Raw genomic sequence first — 17850 nt, 5'->3', positions numbered from 1 at the left:
GCTACACTAGATTGATTCGGAGATGCCGGTGTTGGACTGGGGTGTATAAAGTTAAAAATCACACAACGCCAGGTTATAGTCCAACAGGTTTAATTGGCAGCACACTATGAAGGAGCGTCACTCCGAAAGCTAGTGTGCTTCCAATTAAACCTGTTGGACTATAACCTGGTGTTGTGTGATTTTTAACTTTGTACACTAGATTGAGTTAGATGTACCAGATTCCCAAGTCCCTCCTATGTTACTATCTTGTGTCAGGACTCAGGATTCATAAGGGGACTGTCCTTTTTCTGTTGGAATTTTATTTCATTTTGGATCAGGCTGAAGGCTGCTGGAGCACAAGGTAAGCTAAAGCAAAGCTTAGTTCCTCAGCTGTACTTGCAGAAGGCTTTACCTGATCTGCCTCTTCTTCACATCTAGAGGTCCCTGTTGTAAAATGGCTGCCATAGACTTGAAGCTTGAATAAGCAGCACTGGCACAGTTGGACATCCTCATTGATGGCAGTCTGTTGGGAGAGGTGGTTGGCATGGGAATATGCGTATGGGAATTTGCCGCAGTCATCTGGAAACTGAAGTCATGGATGTCCATGTTGATGAGTTCTGTTTTCACCTGGAAGTGGCCATAGTTTCTGTCCAGATGATATTGAATGGTGACAGTGGGTGGTAGGTCATCTCGGCCAAGAGAGTGAGAAAATGTATCTCATAGAAAACTAAGCTTTTGATGCACTTTATAGACTGGAAAAAACAAATAGGTGAAAGTCATCTGAAAAAGAGTTAACAGAATGTTTGCAGAGTAATATCTTAGAACAGCATTCTGGAGCTGATGAGAAGTCAAGCAAATCTGGACCTGGTATTGTGCAACAAGGTAGGATTTCTTAATTACCACATAGTGAAGGCCCCTCTAGGTTACAACAATCATTAATTTTATATTCAGTTTGAGAGAGAGCAGAGTGGATCCAAGGCTAATATTTTAAACTTAAATAAAGACAATTATGAGGGTGTGAAAATGGAGCTCGCCAAAGTGAATGGACCAATGAAGTCTAAGGATAGGTCAATTGTCTGTGGTCCCTCAAGGTTAAGATGCTTCATGTCTGTCAGGCTAGATGAGTCTTCAGGTGACTGAGGAGCCATGTCTCGTATCCCAGGTTTTACTTCAGTGGGGAACATTGTTGCATGGGGAAAGGGCAGCCCTGTGGTGGAATTCTTCTCATTCCTCTGCCACCATTCCAGCTCATCGTCGAGTCATTGAGCCTCAAGGTGGCTTGTGCCTTAATGGATCAGGAGGTGCCATTCTGAGTGGTCAGCAGTTTTCTCCTCCAGTAAATGGTATCAATGCTTCCATGATTTAGTACATTCCTGAGTATCTCCTTATTCTCTTTACCTTTGGCTGTGTTTTGACCATTGTCCAACAGAGAGCTGGGAGTAGACAACTGCCTTAGGAGGCAGTTTTCAGACATCTGGATGCAACAGCAAAGTTAGGTCTTTAGGAGCAGGGATTTGATGTTGGCAGACATGACTTCATCAATGATGCTCATTGGCCTGGCAGTCCTCCCATTTGATTTTCAGGATTTGACACAGGCAATGCTGGTGGAAGCTGTCAAACATCTGAATGTGATGTCAGGTCTTACAGCAAGAAAATAGAGTGGTCAACAGAACTGGCTTCTAGACCTGGAGTTTGGTTTACTGTGTTGACTAGGAAGAGGGTCCTACAGTCAGTTGTTTGTTGAAAAACAGCAGAAGTAACATTACAGAAAATCTGTAAGTTTATTGGCTGGTAAGAATCTGTTTAAGACTCTCCGTAAAATGCAATAAATTAATAAAGTGTATTATTAAGCACCTAAAATGTGTGAAAGTCAGGAGCAATATAATGAAGTAATATAACTAAACCAAAATAGGGTATAGGAAGGTGAGTAAAGTTAACATAAGGGAAGCAAGTTTATGGTAAGGATAGGATATATCAGGGGAGCTCACACCCCGTGTGTTGCACAACCTGCAGCATATGGGAAATCTTTGACATTCCTGGCAGTCTGGATGACTACATCTGTGGAAGTGACACCCATTTGGTCATCTTTAACAGTAGGTTTAGAGCTCAGAGATTGTGGTTCACAATGAGACCAATGACATAGGTTAAAAAAAGGGAATGAGATCCTGCAACAAAAATTTAGGAAGCTAACTACCAGATTAAAAAGCAGGGCATCAAATCTTTGGATATTCCCAGTGCCACAGGCTGGAATAGAACAGATCAATGCCTGGCAATAGAGTTGGAGATATCTGGATCAATAGTTTTCATTCTGGGGTAGATGTGACCTGTACAAGTTCAGCAGTTTGCATCTGGACCAGTACAGGACCAACACCCTTGTGTGGAGATTAGCTGGTTTGGTTGGTGAAGATTTAAACTGATTTGGTAGGAGGATGGTATATGGAGTAGTGGTACAGTAAGGGGGTGATGTGTGGTCAAGCACAAAAGAGGAACCAAGTCAGTGAGAAGGTAGTGTGAATATGATCAAGTTAAGTTACAAGACTGGATGCCATTTATTTTAATTGAGAAACATCAATTGTCATTTATGCTATAGCAGACTAGTTGTGGCAAATGGCTGAATTCTGCTCCCATATCTTATAGTCTTATGATCTTATGGAATATTGTGAGTAAGGCAGATGTGCTGAGGGTGTTGATTAACATATGGCTTAAGTATGTTATTGGAGATATGATTGAGGGAGGGGCAGAGCTTGAAAGCTCAATATTCTTGGGTATGGAAATTTTAGACAAAATAGTGAAAGGATGTAATCGAGGAAGTGGTGTTGTAATATTGATTAAGGAATTAGTTACTAAAGAATAGTTCCCGATTTTGACCTCTACACTTTAAGGAGTAAGTGAAGTACAGAGCAGATTGACAAGGATGGTTCCAAGGGTGAGAGAATTCAGTTACATGTTCAGGTTAAAGAAGAGATAAGAGAAGCTCGAGTTGTCTGTAATGAAACAAACATTGGAAGGAAATTTGATAGATCTGCTTAAAGTCATGAATAGTCTGGTCAGAGTAGACAGAGTGAAACTGTTTCCAAAGCCAGAAAAGCCAAGCAATAAGGGCTGATGATTTAAGGGGATTGACAAGATCAACATGAGGAGCAAAGTTTTAACTGAGCTAGTGCTTGGGATCTGGAATACCCTGCCTCCGAGAGTGTTAGAGACCGAGTCAATCATAACTTTCAAAAGAAAATTGGATAAAGCCCTGAAAAGATACTTGAAGAGTTCCAGGGAAAGGCAGGGAGTGGGAAATCATCATAGTCATCATTAGACTAGCAGGTTTTTATTCAATTCAAATTTCGTCACTTTCACAAATTCATGCCCCACAACCTGGGGATCTGGATTACCAATCCAGTGACATTATTCCACCATCTTCCCACTGCTCCCCTCCCCTGTGGAAATGGCAACTTACTTTTCACTTCCTTGTGACTTTCAAGATGTTACTTTGTCTATAGGTTAATTTCCCATTAACATTACCAGATTCAAAGTAAGTTATGGAGTAAATAGCCTTTTATTGAAATGATAATTAATGATAACTAAGCAACCTTTGTGCCCCAGCAAATAGACAATTGTAATTGTATTGATACATTTATTAAAAGCAATGTTTTTTCTCACAACTTTACAAACATTTTTCATGATACATTCATAGCAATAATATATTGGATCATATGGCAAGATATGGGCGGCACGGTGGCACAGTGGTTAGCACTGCTGCCTCACAGCGCCAGAGACCCGGGTTCAATTCCTGCCTCAGGCGACTGACTGTGTGGAGTTTGCACGTTCTCCCCGTGTCTGCGTGGGTTTCCTCCGGGTGCTCCGGTTTCCTCCCACAGTCCAAAGATGTGCAGGTCAGGTGAATTGGCCATGCTAAATTGCCCATAGTGTTAGGTAAGGGGTAAGTGTAGGGGTATGGGTGGGTTACGCTTCAGCGGGTCGGTGTGGACTTGTTGGGCCGAAGGGCCTGTTTCCACATTGTAATGTAATCTAAAAAAAAATGCTTTATTATGAATAACAAAGTATTACTAAAGATTTATTTTGAATCATAAAAATGATCCTTTTTTTTATAAAAGATATTGCATTTACTAAAACTAGAAAGCAATATGAGATATACTTGCTACTATAAAAGACCACAGTGTAGAATAATTGGCACATTGGTCTTTTTAGTTCACTAGGAATATTCATTTACCAAGTGTTAAATCCATGCAGGAAAGGCAGAGAAGCAATAGTCCACTTCAATGTACTTTAACCAACTCAAAAAATACATTTCAATTCACAATAATTGTGCAGTGGAATGACAAACCAGCCGAAACCTCCTTCTGTTCTTTTTATTGAAGAACTGAGCCTGTGCAATGTTTCATTATATCCAGCTGATGGCCCACACTGCTTTGTTAGAATAAGGAATGACAATTATCAATATAAGATGTGCATTTGGGGGGAAATTTCTAATCGGTGTATTACATATACACTTGGACAATTCTTAATCTTGCCTATCTTCAAATTTTTAAAACAATCTAGCACAGTAATGAATGATTAGAAGAATAAGTTAAAACCCAAACACTCAATTCTGCTTAATTTGCTGAATTTTTCTAGTGAGACTGAGAAGAAATCAAAAGTCAGAGATGTACCAAAAAAAAATTACTGAGCCACTGAGCATGTGTGTATTTGGTTCTAAATGTTCTGCAATAGTGAGACAGAAACTTTTTTAAAGCAAGGAATACCTTCGAGTCCACCAATCGATGGCAGTATTAACTGTATTATTATGTTTCTTCCACTTCCTAGTTAAACTAAAATGAAACTTAATTATTATAATACCAGTTACCACAGATGCTTCAGACTTCGTCTTTAACTTCAATGGACAATCTAGAGTTAAACATTATATTGACCTGGATCGCCAATTAATTGGTGCAAAGTAAATTAACTTCCTGAAGGTATAGATTTTAGCAGATAAGCTGTGGTGAGTTTAGAATTTGAATCCTTATATCACAGGGTTTGCCTCTAAATAAGTGGATCCTTATTTGACTTTGATGAATTCAATCTTGTCTTTTGTGTTCTAAGTCTATCAAGATTTCCTTTTTGATTTGTGTTGGTTTCAAGCACTCTGCTGCAGTTAACACCTGCCATGTTTCCATTGTTCAGATCACGACAAGAGAATGAGATGGTGGACTCGGCTCCTCAATGGGAACAAGTGCTAAGGAGGCAAAAAGAACGATCAATGGCTGACCCCAACAACAGACGTTCAAAGCATAGGTCACGATCGTACGTGTTTAACAGCCCATTAATATTGAGAATCTGAAGAACTAATTATGCTAATTAATGATATATAATTTATTAGATATTGATTCATGCATTAGGCTTTCATAGGTCAAATATGGCATAATCAAATGAAAATAATGCCCAAAAAGTATTCTTTGCTCCTAATCTCTGCAAAGGTCTTCCTATTGCGTCAGCATGATTTTGTTTTTCTAGTCATTGCAGCGGTAATCTTTATCACCTTTCTAAATGGAACTGCTGATTCTCATATATGCTAAATGTTGATGCCCATTTGGAACCGATCAAGCGTGGCCCAGATTTATATCTAAGAATCTTGTGGACTGCAGAGAGATGCAATTTTCTGCTATTGATTTTCCTAGTCTCAATGAACAATGAGGTTCGTGGCTTGTAATTCAATTCACTCATCCCCCACTACACCTTACAACCGAGTGTACATATATAACACACAGCAGCTAGAATGAAACATTACAAATGGTGAGACAATTGAAACAGAAGGTCTGTGTCAGTGTGAAAAAGTGCACTGGGATCATATTAAGTCAAACAGCAGAGCAGCACCTTGAGCCATAACAGAGCAACTTTGTACTATGTGTATGGAAATTCAACACCTACTTATTTTCATAGCTATAAACTAACACAAGCATTTTATCATGGAACTATAGAAATTTAAAAATATTTCCTTTAGTATAATCATATAGAACCTTTGTGCACAAGTTTATTTAGGACCTGCTTTCGCATCAGATCTCTCTTAAAGCTTATGCTGTTGATCTCATCTGTAGTATAAGTTAACATTGCAACTATTTAGTTAGTATATTTTCTGTAGGAGAAGTCCTGACATACAAGCAAAGGAAGAACTCTGGAAACATATTCAGTGAGTATGAAATAATTTTGCAATCCTAATAATATGGCTGCTTTCCCCAGGTTGGGAGTTGTGTTATTCAGGTCATGGTAAACAGTAATAGTCAGGATATTTAAGTGCAAGTAGATTCACTAGACTGCAATGCAATAAAAGTGGACACCTTGAGTTTGAGTCATGGCATGCAACCCAAACATTTTTCTTTCATTTATTTAATGTGGGTGTTGCTGGCTGGGACCAGGCTGTATTGCCCCTCTCTAGTTGACCTTGAGAAGATGGTGGTGATCTGGCTTGTGGAATCACTGCTGTCCATGTACTGTAGATAGATTGCTGAGTGGCACCACATCCACAAATACTCACTCTACCACTGACAAACAGTAGCAGCAGGGTATCCCATCCATGAGAAACAATGCAGAAACTCATCAAAGCTCCTTAGAAGGTAGCTTCCAAAACCATGACTCCTACTATTTAGGAGAACACACACAGCAGATAAATAGGAGCACCTGTGGTGTGCAAGGTCCCCGCACACCATCCTGACTTGGGAATATCACGCTGTTTTTTTCATCGTGACTGGGTCAAAATCTTGGAACTCTCTCCGTAATGGCATTGTGGGCCTACCTACACCAACAAGAGGCAGCTCACCACGATCCTCTCAAGGACAACCTGGGATGGGCAATGAATGGCCCAGCCAATGATGCCCATATTCCATAAATGAGTAATTAAAGATTAATGGTATAATTCTATAAGTCCAGCCTTCTCTTTAGATCTCAGTATGGGGCTAGGCTGGAGCTTTGTTGGCAAATGGAGGAGTAGTGTTGATTTTGGAAATAATTGAAAATGGCCCTCACCTTCCACCCCACCAATCTCCATATACATCGCATCATCCTCCGCCATTCCCACCACCTACAAACGGACCCCAACAACAGGGATATATTTCTTTCCCCACCCCTATCCGCTTTTTGTAAAGACCATTCCCTCCGCGACTATGTCATCAGGTCCAAGCCGCCTAACAACCCATCCTCCCCTCCCGACACCTTCTCCTGCCACTGCAGGAATTGCAAAGCCTGCGCCCACACCTCCCCCCTCACCTTCGTCCAAGGCCCCAAAGGAGCCTTCCACATCCATCAAAGTTTCACCTGCACTTCCACCACATGTCACTTATTGTATCTGCTGCTCCCCGATGCGGTCTACTCTACATTGGGGAGACAGAATGCTTACTCGAAGAGCGCTTAAGAGAACATCTCCGGGACAGTCGCTCCAACCAACCCCACCATCCCATGGACGAACATTTTAAATCCCCCTCCCACTCCACCAAGGGCATGCAGGTCCTGGGTCTCCTCCATCGCCACTCACTAACCACCCGACGCCTAGAGGAAGAATGCCTCATCTTCCGCCTTGGGATCTTCCTACCCCATGGCATCAATGTGGATTTCACCAGTTTCTTCATTTCCCCTTTCCCCACCTTATCGCAGTTCAAACTTTCCAACTCGGCACCGCCCTCATGACCTTTCCATCTTCCTTCCCATCTATCCACTCCATCCTCCTCTCTGACCTATCACCATTAACCCCAGTATACAGTACTGCTACTGAGCAATGGTTGCAGAGGGATTGGATACTTGTGGATGTGGAGTGATCAAGTGAACTGCTTTGTCCTGGATACTCAAGCTTCCTTGAGTTTTGTTGGAGCTGCACTCATCAAGGCAAGTGAGGAGTATTCACATTCCTGCCTTGTGCCTTGTAGATGGTCGAGAAGCTTTGGGGAGTCAAGAGGTGAGTTACCTGCTGTGGTATTCCTCACCTCATAGTGAACTGTGGAAGAGTCTGCTAAAGTGTAGAAGCACTGCTGATATCAAGACTTGAAACTCTGGAATTGCCTCTTGAAGTCCCTTTGATCCTCTTTTCTCCAGTTCTTTGAAAGCTACTTCCTTTCTGCCCTCAAAACACGATGTGGATCAGTGTCAAATTTTGTTTGATAATGTATCTTTGAAGAAAATGCATCACTTTTAAGGTGTTTTTTCTTCTGTTGCCAGTTGTGCATTCTTTGTGGCACAGTGGCTCAGTGGTTAGCACTGCTGCCTCACAGCACCAGGGATCCAGGTTCAATTCAAGCCTTGGGTGACTGTCTTGTGGAGTTTGCACATTATCCCCATGTCTGCTGGGTTTCCTCCAGGTACTTTGGTTTCCTCCCATAGTCCAAAGATATGTGGATTAGGTGGATTGCCCATGTTAAGTTGCCCTAGTGTCCAGGGATGTGCAGGTTAGCTGGATGAGCCATGGAAAGGGTTGGGTCTGGTTGGGATGTTCTTCAAAGGGTTTGTGTGGCCTTGATGGGCTGAATGACCTGTTTCCACACTGCAGGGATTCTATGTATTTGACTTTACACCTGGAGTTACGAATAATTATGTAAACGATCTTCGTTAGATCAGAGAATTAAATGCTGTTTACACTTAATAGTAAAAGCAGTCAAAAACAAATTATAGCTCATAAAAATCAATCAATATTTTTATAGTGCCTTTCATATCTAATCTGTTTCTCAGATAAACATCTCAATGGGAAATGTACTTTGAAGCATACTTTAAAGGAAGAGAAGTCTTGGAAAATATAGGAAGAAAGTGAAGACATTAAACTCGGCCACTAATGAGTGAAGGAAGAGGAGATGCACAAGAGATGAGTCAGGGAAACACAGCATTCAAGGGGACTAGAGGAAAAAGCAGAACCAATGCAGGATTTAAAGCCAAGAGCAAGAATTTTAAATCTGAGAAATAAAATTTCTCAGATGAGGAAATAGAGCATTAACAGATGAGTGGGACTTAGTGCATGTAGCAAAGATCTGGATGTATTCGAGTTTTGAAAACTGCAAGTGGAACTTCAGGAACCAAATTTTTAGGACAATGACGTCTCAAGAAAAAAAAATTAAAATTTCAGAGGTAGAGAAGAACAAAGATGTAACAGGTAGAGAGCATATGAGACCAGATCTTAACTCAAAATGCAACAAAATGCCAGATTTTGATATAGTCTATGAAAACTTTAATCAGAGACAAGTAAATGTTTTGTGAGCAAAAGATAATAATCTCAGTCTTCCTAATGTTAACTGTAAGTCAAAATTTCTTCAAGATTGAAAATTAAGCAAGCAAGTTGAGAGGGAATAATAGTGAATGAAGGGTAAGATTAGTTACTTTCCATGACAATGAGGAAGCTAACTCCATTTCTGGAGATGATGTTTCTGAGGGGCAACATGTAGCTGAGGAAGAGCAAGGAGCTAAGCATAAAACATTGATAAACCTCAGAGGATACTATGTAGAGAACAAAGAAGTTGGAAATATTCAGTTAAAATTCAGAGACATAAGCATGGAACTATACTCAGTAGAACAACAGAGAAAAGGCATTGGAGGAAAACTAGGAATAATATGTGATTAGCCTTAGAATTTCACTTGTGATTTTTTTTTGTGCTGCTTTAATACATTGGGAAGGATAAAGCTGGATTAGAGGGATAAATTGATTAATTAGCATGGGTTTCACATTTGCTGCTATAAAATGCCTCTTTCAGCCGTTATAACCTTTGCTGATTCATCAGTGTGTGATTCAAACACTGATTCATTAGCAGTTCAGTTAAAAGATTATTGAAATGACTAGCTGAAGTTTAAGAACCTTCAAAAACAATTTGGGTAGTGAGGAAGTAAAGAATTCCACAGAAAAAAACTGTTTTAAAATGTCATTTTTACAACCAGTGATGTGCATTTTCAATGAAAGCAGGGCTTTCTTTTACATTCATAGGATGTGAGTGTTGTCATTTATTATTCTTAATGCCCCCAGAGGGTGTTAAGAGACAACCACATTGCTGTAAGTCTGGAGTCACGTGTAGGCTAGACCAGGTAAGGGCAACAGATATCTTTCCTAAAGGTCATTACAGAACCAGGTCGGTATTTTTTCCTGATAATCAATAATAGTTTCACAGTCATCATTACACTCCTAATTTCAGATTTTTGTTGAATTCAAATTCCATCATCTGCCATGACAGTTTTTGAATTCAGGTCCCATGCACATTACCTGAGTTTCTAGATTAATAGTCTAGTGATAATACCACCCCTTGAGTACTATTGAGCATATTGTACCCAAACAGGTAGTTTGTAAGTCCTCCAATGCTTTATTCAAATGGCAATCAATCTTGGAGGAAGCAAGGGAAAGGTAACTACATTAACAATCAACAGAAAGGATAACTGAGGAATATATTGGAAAGGTAAGCTTGAGATGCAGATAAAATAGTGTATTTCTTTTATAATTCCTTTAATTTTTGTTGAAATTCTGTTTATATACTATACATACACTTAATGGAATAGCTTTAATTTTCTCTTGAATTCTGTTTTCTAGGAGAGAACTGGTAGATCCAATTGGTTTAACAGAAGAAGAGCTGAAAGAGATACCATACACCAAAGTAGAGTGAGTTTGTTCAACTTATACAGCTGTGCTGTTTATTTATTGTGCCTTATTGTGGCTCATATATTAAGTAAAGGACAAATAGTTAAATATTTTAAATTAAATTTCCCTAACCTAAGCATTAAAGACAAATTTTGGGAGAATTTGAAATTAGATTATAATATTGTAGATCGTAATGTATTTACTGGTTTTAACAAAGTATTTACATCATGGGAAGTGGGTATCGCTTACTACTTACTGCTTTTATTGTCCATCCCTAATGCCCAGAGGACAGTTAAGAGTCAACCCACATTGCTGTGAGTCTGGAATCACATGTCAGCATATTTCCTTCCCTAAAAGACATGATGATAAACCATGTGAGTTTTCACAACAATGTCATCAGACTGCTGTTTTATTCCAGCTTTTTATTGGATTCGAGGATTGGATTACTAAATATCACTGCATCAACACCTCTTGGTAAAAATACTACATTGTCCTTTGTATCTAGATTGAGCAGGGATGGGACAGGGAGCTGTATATAGTTACTGGTCTTGATCATTAGACTTGCAATTATACAGTGCCTTTCATAACCTCAGAACATCCCAAAAAACTTTACTGTCAATCAAATACTGCTGAAGTCTAGTCACACTTGTAGGTAAATCAGCAGTCAATTTGTACATGGAAAAGTACAATAAGCTGTATAATGTACTAATGACAGAGGATTTAATTTATTGACATTTGCTGAAGGTCAGGGCACAAAGAGAAACTCTCTGTGCTTTTTAGGATCTGAAAAGACAGCACCAAGCAAAACATAAAACCATAAGACATAGGAGCAATTGTAGGCCATTTAACCTATCATATCTGCTCTGATCTGATCATCCTCAACTGCACTTTCCTGTCTTTTTTCCTTGATTGTTCCTCACTGATGAAAAATCTGTCTGTCAGCTTTTAATGCACTTAATGACCATTCATCTAAAGCCCTATGTGGTACATATTTCCATAGATTTACTAACTTGTTACAGAAGAAATATCTTGTCATCTCTGCCTCAATGGGCAATCTCTTATTGTGAGATAATGCCCAATGGTTGTAAACTCTTGTACAGGTAGAAACAACCTCTCAGCATCTACCCTGTCAAGTCACCCAAGAATCTTGGATGTCACATCACCAACAAGTCACCACTCCCTCAGTGTTGCATGAGAGCCTCAGTCTAGATTTCAGATTCAAGTTTCAGGAGTGAGACTAGAAGTTGCAACATTTGATTCAAAGACAGCAGTGCTACACATTGGCCTAAAGCTGACCTATAACTGTGTGTGGATTTTGGCTAGTGGCATGATTTAATTTGCATAGTACCTCAATTGAATAGCTTGATAACACTCAGTAGGCTCACGCTTGCAGATTAGCCACTTAGCTGCTATATTGGAGAGCAGCTAAACCCAGGAAATTGTACCCTGACTGAGCCAGAAAAATGAGAAAATGAAGTGAGAAGAGAGTTCTGTTAATGTAGTTCAATTAACATTTATACAAGATTTTAAATTACATAAAACGTAACACACTTTAAAAAATTTGTATGAAGTTTTCTGTTTCTCAGTGATTTCCCAAACGTTTTTCTCACCAGGACTCAAGGTAACCCCATACGCATCAGGCATTCACATTCACCTCGAAGTTTTCGTCAGTATCGACGCTCTCAATGTTCTGATGGTGAACGATCTGTTCTTTCAGAAGTAAAGTATGTATTCTTGGAAATTACAAAATGCTACAATTGACAATGACATCCTTCATGATTTGAGGCGAGGATCAATTGCAAAAACAATTCATTTTGTTCTGAGCTATTTAAAAATGGTTTCTAAAACAATCCCACTTTAAAGCATTTGAGATTGTAAGATTTGTACTGATCTAATTTCTGAACCATAGGCCAATGTGGCACTGGAGCAGTTGTACATTGCTGGGAATTCCGTCTGAAAGGATCATTGAAGATTTCTTATGAAATGTATTGTTGCTCAAAGATCCATTGAAACGTCTGCACACATCAGTCAATCTATTCTGTGTTATATCAAATAATTTGATGTGCAACTTGGTTTTACTTTCCCACAAAAAAAATGTATTCTTATTTGGGTGGAACTGAGAAATAAAAAAGGGATGATTACCTTACTGGGATTGTATTATAGACCCCCTAATAGTCAGAGGGAAATTGAGAAACAAACTTGTAAGGAAACATGACTCAGGAATGGGCAGGACTTGCAGCTTAATGTTCCAGGATACAAATGCTACAGGAAGGATAGAAAGGGAGGCAAGAGAGGAGGGGGAGTGGCATTTTTGACAGGGGATAGCATTACAGCTGTGCTGAGGGAGGAAGTTATTTGGGTGGAAATGAGAAATAAGAAAGGGATGATTACCTTACTGGGATTGTATTATGGACCCCCTAATAGTCAGCAGTAAATTGAGATATAAATTTGTAGGAAGATTTCAGTTATCTGGAAGAATAATAGGGTGGTTATGGTCGGGGATTTTAGCTTTCCAAACATAGACTGGGACTGCCATAGTGTTAAGAGTTTAGATGGAGAGGAATTTATTAAGAGTGTACAAGAAAGTTTTCTGAGTCAGTATATGGATGTACCTATTATGCAAAACTTGACCTACTCTTGGGAAATAAGGCAGGGAGGGTGACTGAGGTGTCCATGGGGAAGCGGTTTGGGGCCAGCGAACATAATTCTATTAGTTTAAAAATATTGATGGAAAAGGATAGACCAGACCTAACAGTTGAAGCTCTAAATTGGAGGAAGGCTAATTTTAATGGTATTAGGCAAGAACTTTCGAAAGCTGATTGGGTGCAGATGTTCGCAGGTAAAGGGATGGCTGGAAAATGGGAAGCCTTCAGAAATGAGATAACGAGAGTCCAGAGAAAGTATATTCCTGTTGGGTGAAAGGAAACTGGTAGGTGAAGGGAATGCTGGATGATTAAAGAAACTGAGGTTTTGGTTAAGAAAAAGATAGATAGGATAGATCGAGTGAATCCTGAGCAGAGTATACAGGCAGTAGGGGTATACTTAAGAGGGAAATCAGGAGGGCAAAAAAGGGTCATGAGCTAGCTTTGGCAAATAGGGTTAAGAAGAATCCAAGGGGTTTTTACAAATACATAAAGGAAAAAAGGGTAACTAGGGAGCAAATGCAGCCCCTCAAAGATCAGCAAGGCAGCCTTTGTGTAGAGCCGCAGGAGATGGGAGAGGTACTGAATGAATATTTTGCATCAGTATTTACTGGGATATCTGGTCAGCATGGACGAGTTGGACTGAAGGGTCAGTTTCCGTGCTATATATCTCTATGACTCTACTTAAACAATTAAATGGTCAAAACTGTTGTGGTTACATGTTTGCTGAATACAAAGTCATCAACCTCACACCACGATTGGTAAACTAAATGTAGGATCAGTGTATTTGAAGATATATTCAAAAATTGCACAGCAGATAGATTTACCATGAAGATTCAGCAACTTTTGTCACAGCAGAGCTGCAACTCTCTCACTGCTGCAAGCTGGACTGTGTAAGGGCTACTGATCTTACGCTCTACATCTGATTATTTGCTCATTTCCTTCAATGATATCACAACATCACATTTTTACAAGATAATAGTGGGTGGCACAATGGCTCAGTGGTTGGCACTGCTGCCTCACAGCACCAGGGGCCCACGTTCGACTGTCTCTGTGGAGTTTGCAGATTCTCCCTGTGTCTGCGTGGGTTTCCTGCAGGTGCTCCGGTTTCCTCCCACAGTCCAAAGTGCAAGTCAGGGGAATTGGCCATATTAAATTTCCCATAGTCAGGGGTAAATATAGGGTAGGGGAATGGGTCTGGGTGGGTTATTCTTCGGCGGGTCGGTGTGGACTTGTTGGGCCAAAGGGCCTGTTTCTATACTGTAGGGAATCTAATCTAATATATCTATTATGAGTGAAAATACATCTACATTAAGATAGTTTCAAGAATTTTTTACACAAAAATACATCTCTACTTAAGAAATTTGAATGGAAGAATTTAAGAGTTTGAGTCTGTATAACAATTAGGTAGTTTAGCAATCGTTCCAAGCTTCAGGACAGTATGACCTTCCTGAAATCTGCACTTAAACACATGGGTGTTGACATCTCATGTATTGTTGGAGGGTTTTCTTTGTAGTTTTCTACAAACTCACTCTCCAAGCTCATTTTTGGATGTTTTCTAAGCACGCTTGGAGTGTGAGTATTTAGGACTCTACATTCCCTTTGTTGACTCCTGTTTTTCCTTACCATTGCTCATAAGATTTTGCGACTTCATAGGATCTAGGCTCACTCTATATCCTGGATGCTTCTGTGGTGACCAGATTCCCTTGGTAGGGTATATAACTCTGATCCATTCTGACCTTCACACATAATCAAGAGTTTCATATCTATTTGTCACTCATGTGCCAGCAATCATCAATCTCCCTTATTTATTCAAGAAGAACATGCTTGTTTTTGAGAATTTGGATGTGATGGCTTGGCAAGGTTGTTCTAACCTGCCATAATTTCCACTGTGAACAAACCACATCGAGAGGGTTTGCTCCTAAGTGTTCAATAACAAGATGGAGATCATGTTTTGTTTCCCTGTGTTTCACAGTTAATACCTTAATTGATACCTTAATGATGCAAACCATTGCTAGCAATGCCATTCCATCTGCAGTAGTGTGGCAAAGATATCTCATAATTTATTCCCATTTAGAGATGTGTCTTTCAAAGAGCTGTCTTTTTATTGTGGACAATTATCATAAATGATCTTTTCACAAATATTGTATTCATTATGTCTTCCATGAACATACTCGCGATATCCTCCAATTGTCTGACAATTGGGAACTTGGGAAAGTAGTCAATGACTAGGAGAAAATTGTCATCACGATGATAAGTCTTGAATGAATCTCAAAAATTTTAGACCAAGGGTATGATGGAATATTGTGAGGATTTGGGGTTTCTTTACATTGTTGAGGTTGGTGAGTCTCATGGTCACAAGATTGAGATGTTGAAATGTCAGTAACCCTGCTACTGCTGGTCCCACTTATGCCCACAGTTAGCTTGCTGTAGTTTTGATGCAGATTTGCTATGCCTGCACTTCAATGTCAAATGTATCAATGCAAAGACTAGGTGACCCATTATATACTGTTGGTTTAGCTGTTGTAGGTTGTATCATTGACATCTTATGAACCAGAAACATATCCTTCAGGATTCTGACTTGTCAGATGTTTGTACCTGTTCCTGTGTTAACTCTGGCTATGAACATGTGTTTGCTGCTTCTCTTCAGGCATATGATGCTGATAATAACCAAGGTTCTGGACTGTTTGATTTCACTTGCATATTGTATCACACTCACAATGAGGAAAGTTTGTCCACTTCCAGCTGGAGACATTCCCACACTGAATCTACATATAGATCTGTCTGGCTGCTAACCTCATGAATATGCTTGTAATTATATGGGTCCCAAGTGTATTCCTGTTGCCAGTACACTGCACATGCTTTTTATTTGGTTTTGGTTTGTAGTCTCTGGTTGCATCTCCAGAACCAGGTTTACTACATAGATGAGCCCAATGTCATTTTAAATGTCTTGACTTGCAAAGATCTTGGAACACAGGTCAGGCGTAGCAAGGGATGTGGCAGATTAGACATTGCATACAATTGGCTAGCTTTCTGGGTCCAGCTACTGCATCAATATTGGTAGTTGCATTTAAAGCTTGCAATTGTTGTTTGGCTGCAATGGCTTTATATTTTATGGTATATTTTAGCAGTATGTCGATATTATCAGTTTTTTACCAACAAGTCTTTTTGAAAGGTATCAATCAGTGTTGAGGGTACAACAGCTTCATCGCTCAGACTGTGAAACATTTTTTCATTCATTCATAGGGCATGAGTGCTGCTTGCTGGGCCAGCATTTATTTTCCATTGCTAATTGCCCTGGAGAAAATGGTGGTGACCTCCCTTCTTGTACCGCTGCTATTTTCATGCTGTAGGCAAATAGGAAGTGTATTCCAGAATTTTGACTGAGCAGCAGTGGCAGAACAGCAATATAGTTCCAGGTCAGGATGGAGTGCAGCTTGGAAGGTGCTGTCGGAGGAACCTCGTTTGAAAAGTTACTATAGTATATCTTGTAGATTGTATACACTGCTGCCACTATTCATTGGTGGTGGAGGGAATGGATGTTTGTGGGTATGGTGCCAGTCACGTTGTCTGCTTTGTCCTGGATGGTTTCAAACTTCTTGAGTGTTGTTGGAGGCAACTGGGGAGTATTCCATTACACACCTGACTTATGTTTTGTAGATGGTGAGCAGACATTAGGAGAAAGAAATTGAATTACTTGTTGCAGGATTCCTAGCCTCTGACCTGTTCTTGTAGCCACAGTATTTGTATTCAGTACTGTTTGATCAAGGCAGACTTTTGAAAATGGTGGATTTATGATAATGACATTGAACATTATTGTTGATAGTTATATTCTCTCGTGTTGGAAACAGTCATTGCTTGGCACTTGAGTGGCACAAATTTTTTTTAGATTAGATTCTCTACAGTGTAGAAACAGGCCCTTTGGCCCAACAAGTCCACACCGACTCTCCGAAGAGTAACCCACCCAGACCAATTTCCCGCTGACTAATGCACCTAACACTATGGACAATTTAGCATGGCCAATTCACCTAACCTGCACAAAGAATCATAGAGATGTACAGCACAGAAACAGACCCTTCGGTCCAACCAGTCCATGCCGACCAGATATCCCAACCCAATCGAGTCCCACCTGCCAGCACCCGGCCCATATCCCTCCAAACCCTTCCTATTCATATACCCATCCAAATGCCTCTTAAATGCTGTAATTGTACCAGACTCCATCACTTCCTCAGGCAGCTCATTCCATTCACGTACCACTGTCTGTGTGAAAACGTTGCCCCGTAAGTCTCTTTTATATCTTTTCCCTCTCACCCTTAACCTATGCCCCCTAGTTCTGGACTCCCCAACCTGAGGGAAAAGACTTTGCCCATCATAATTTTGGAAACCTCTATAAGGTCACCCCTCAGCCTCCAACGCTCCAGGGAAAACAGCCCCAACCTGTTCAGCTGCTCCCTGTAGCTCAAATTCTCCAACCTTGGCAACATCCTAGCAAATCTTTTCTGAACCCTTTCAAGTTTCACAACATCTTTCTGATAGGAAGGAGACCAGAATTGCATGCAATATTCCAACAGTGGCCTAACCAATGTCCTGTACAGCCGCAACATGACCTCCCAACTCCTATACTCAATACTCTGACCAATAAAGGAAAGC

General features: G+C 40.1%; 1 protein-coding gene across 5 annotated transcripts in view; it reads left to right on the top strand.

Moving 5' to 3' along the window:
* The window catches only part of epb41l4a (erythrocyte membrane protein band 4.1 like 4A), a 299725-nt gene that overhangs the window by 249457 nt on the left and 32418 nt on the right, over positions 1 to 17850 (top strand). For all 5 annotated transcript variants that reach the window (XM_043710609.1, XM_043710582.1, XM_043710590.1 and 2 more), the window contains 4 exons: positions 5155 to 5274; positions 6110 to 6157; positions 10511 to 10579; positions 12172 to 12282. In XM_043710609.1, the coding sequence (XP_043566544.1) occupies positions 5155 to 5274; positions 6110 to 6157; positions 10511 to 10579; positions 12172 to 12282 (348 nt within the window). The remainder of the gene's footprint in view (positions 1 to 5154; positions 5275 to 6109; positions 6158 to 10510; positions 10580 to 12171; positions 12283 to 17850) is intronic.

The sequence above is a fragment of the Chiloscyllium plagiosum genome, chromosome 2 (genome assembly GCF_004010195.1).
Source record: "Chiloscyllium plagiosum isolate BGI_BamShark_2017 chromosome 2, ASM401019v2, whole genome shotgun sequence".
In the NCBI taxonomy this organism is placed as follows: Eukaryota; Metazoa; Chordata; class Chondrichthyes; order Orectolobiformes; family Hemiscylliidae; genus Chiloscyllium; species Chiloscyllium plagiosum.
Note: the sequence above shows the minus strand (reverse complement) of the source record. Positions and strands in the feature narration are given on the sequence as shown.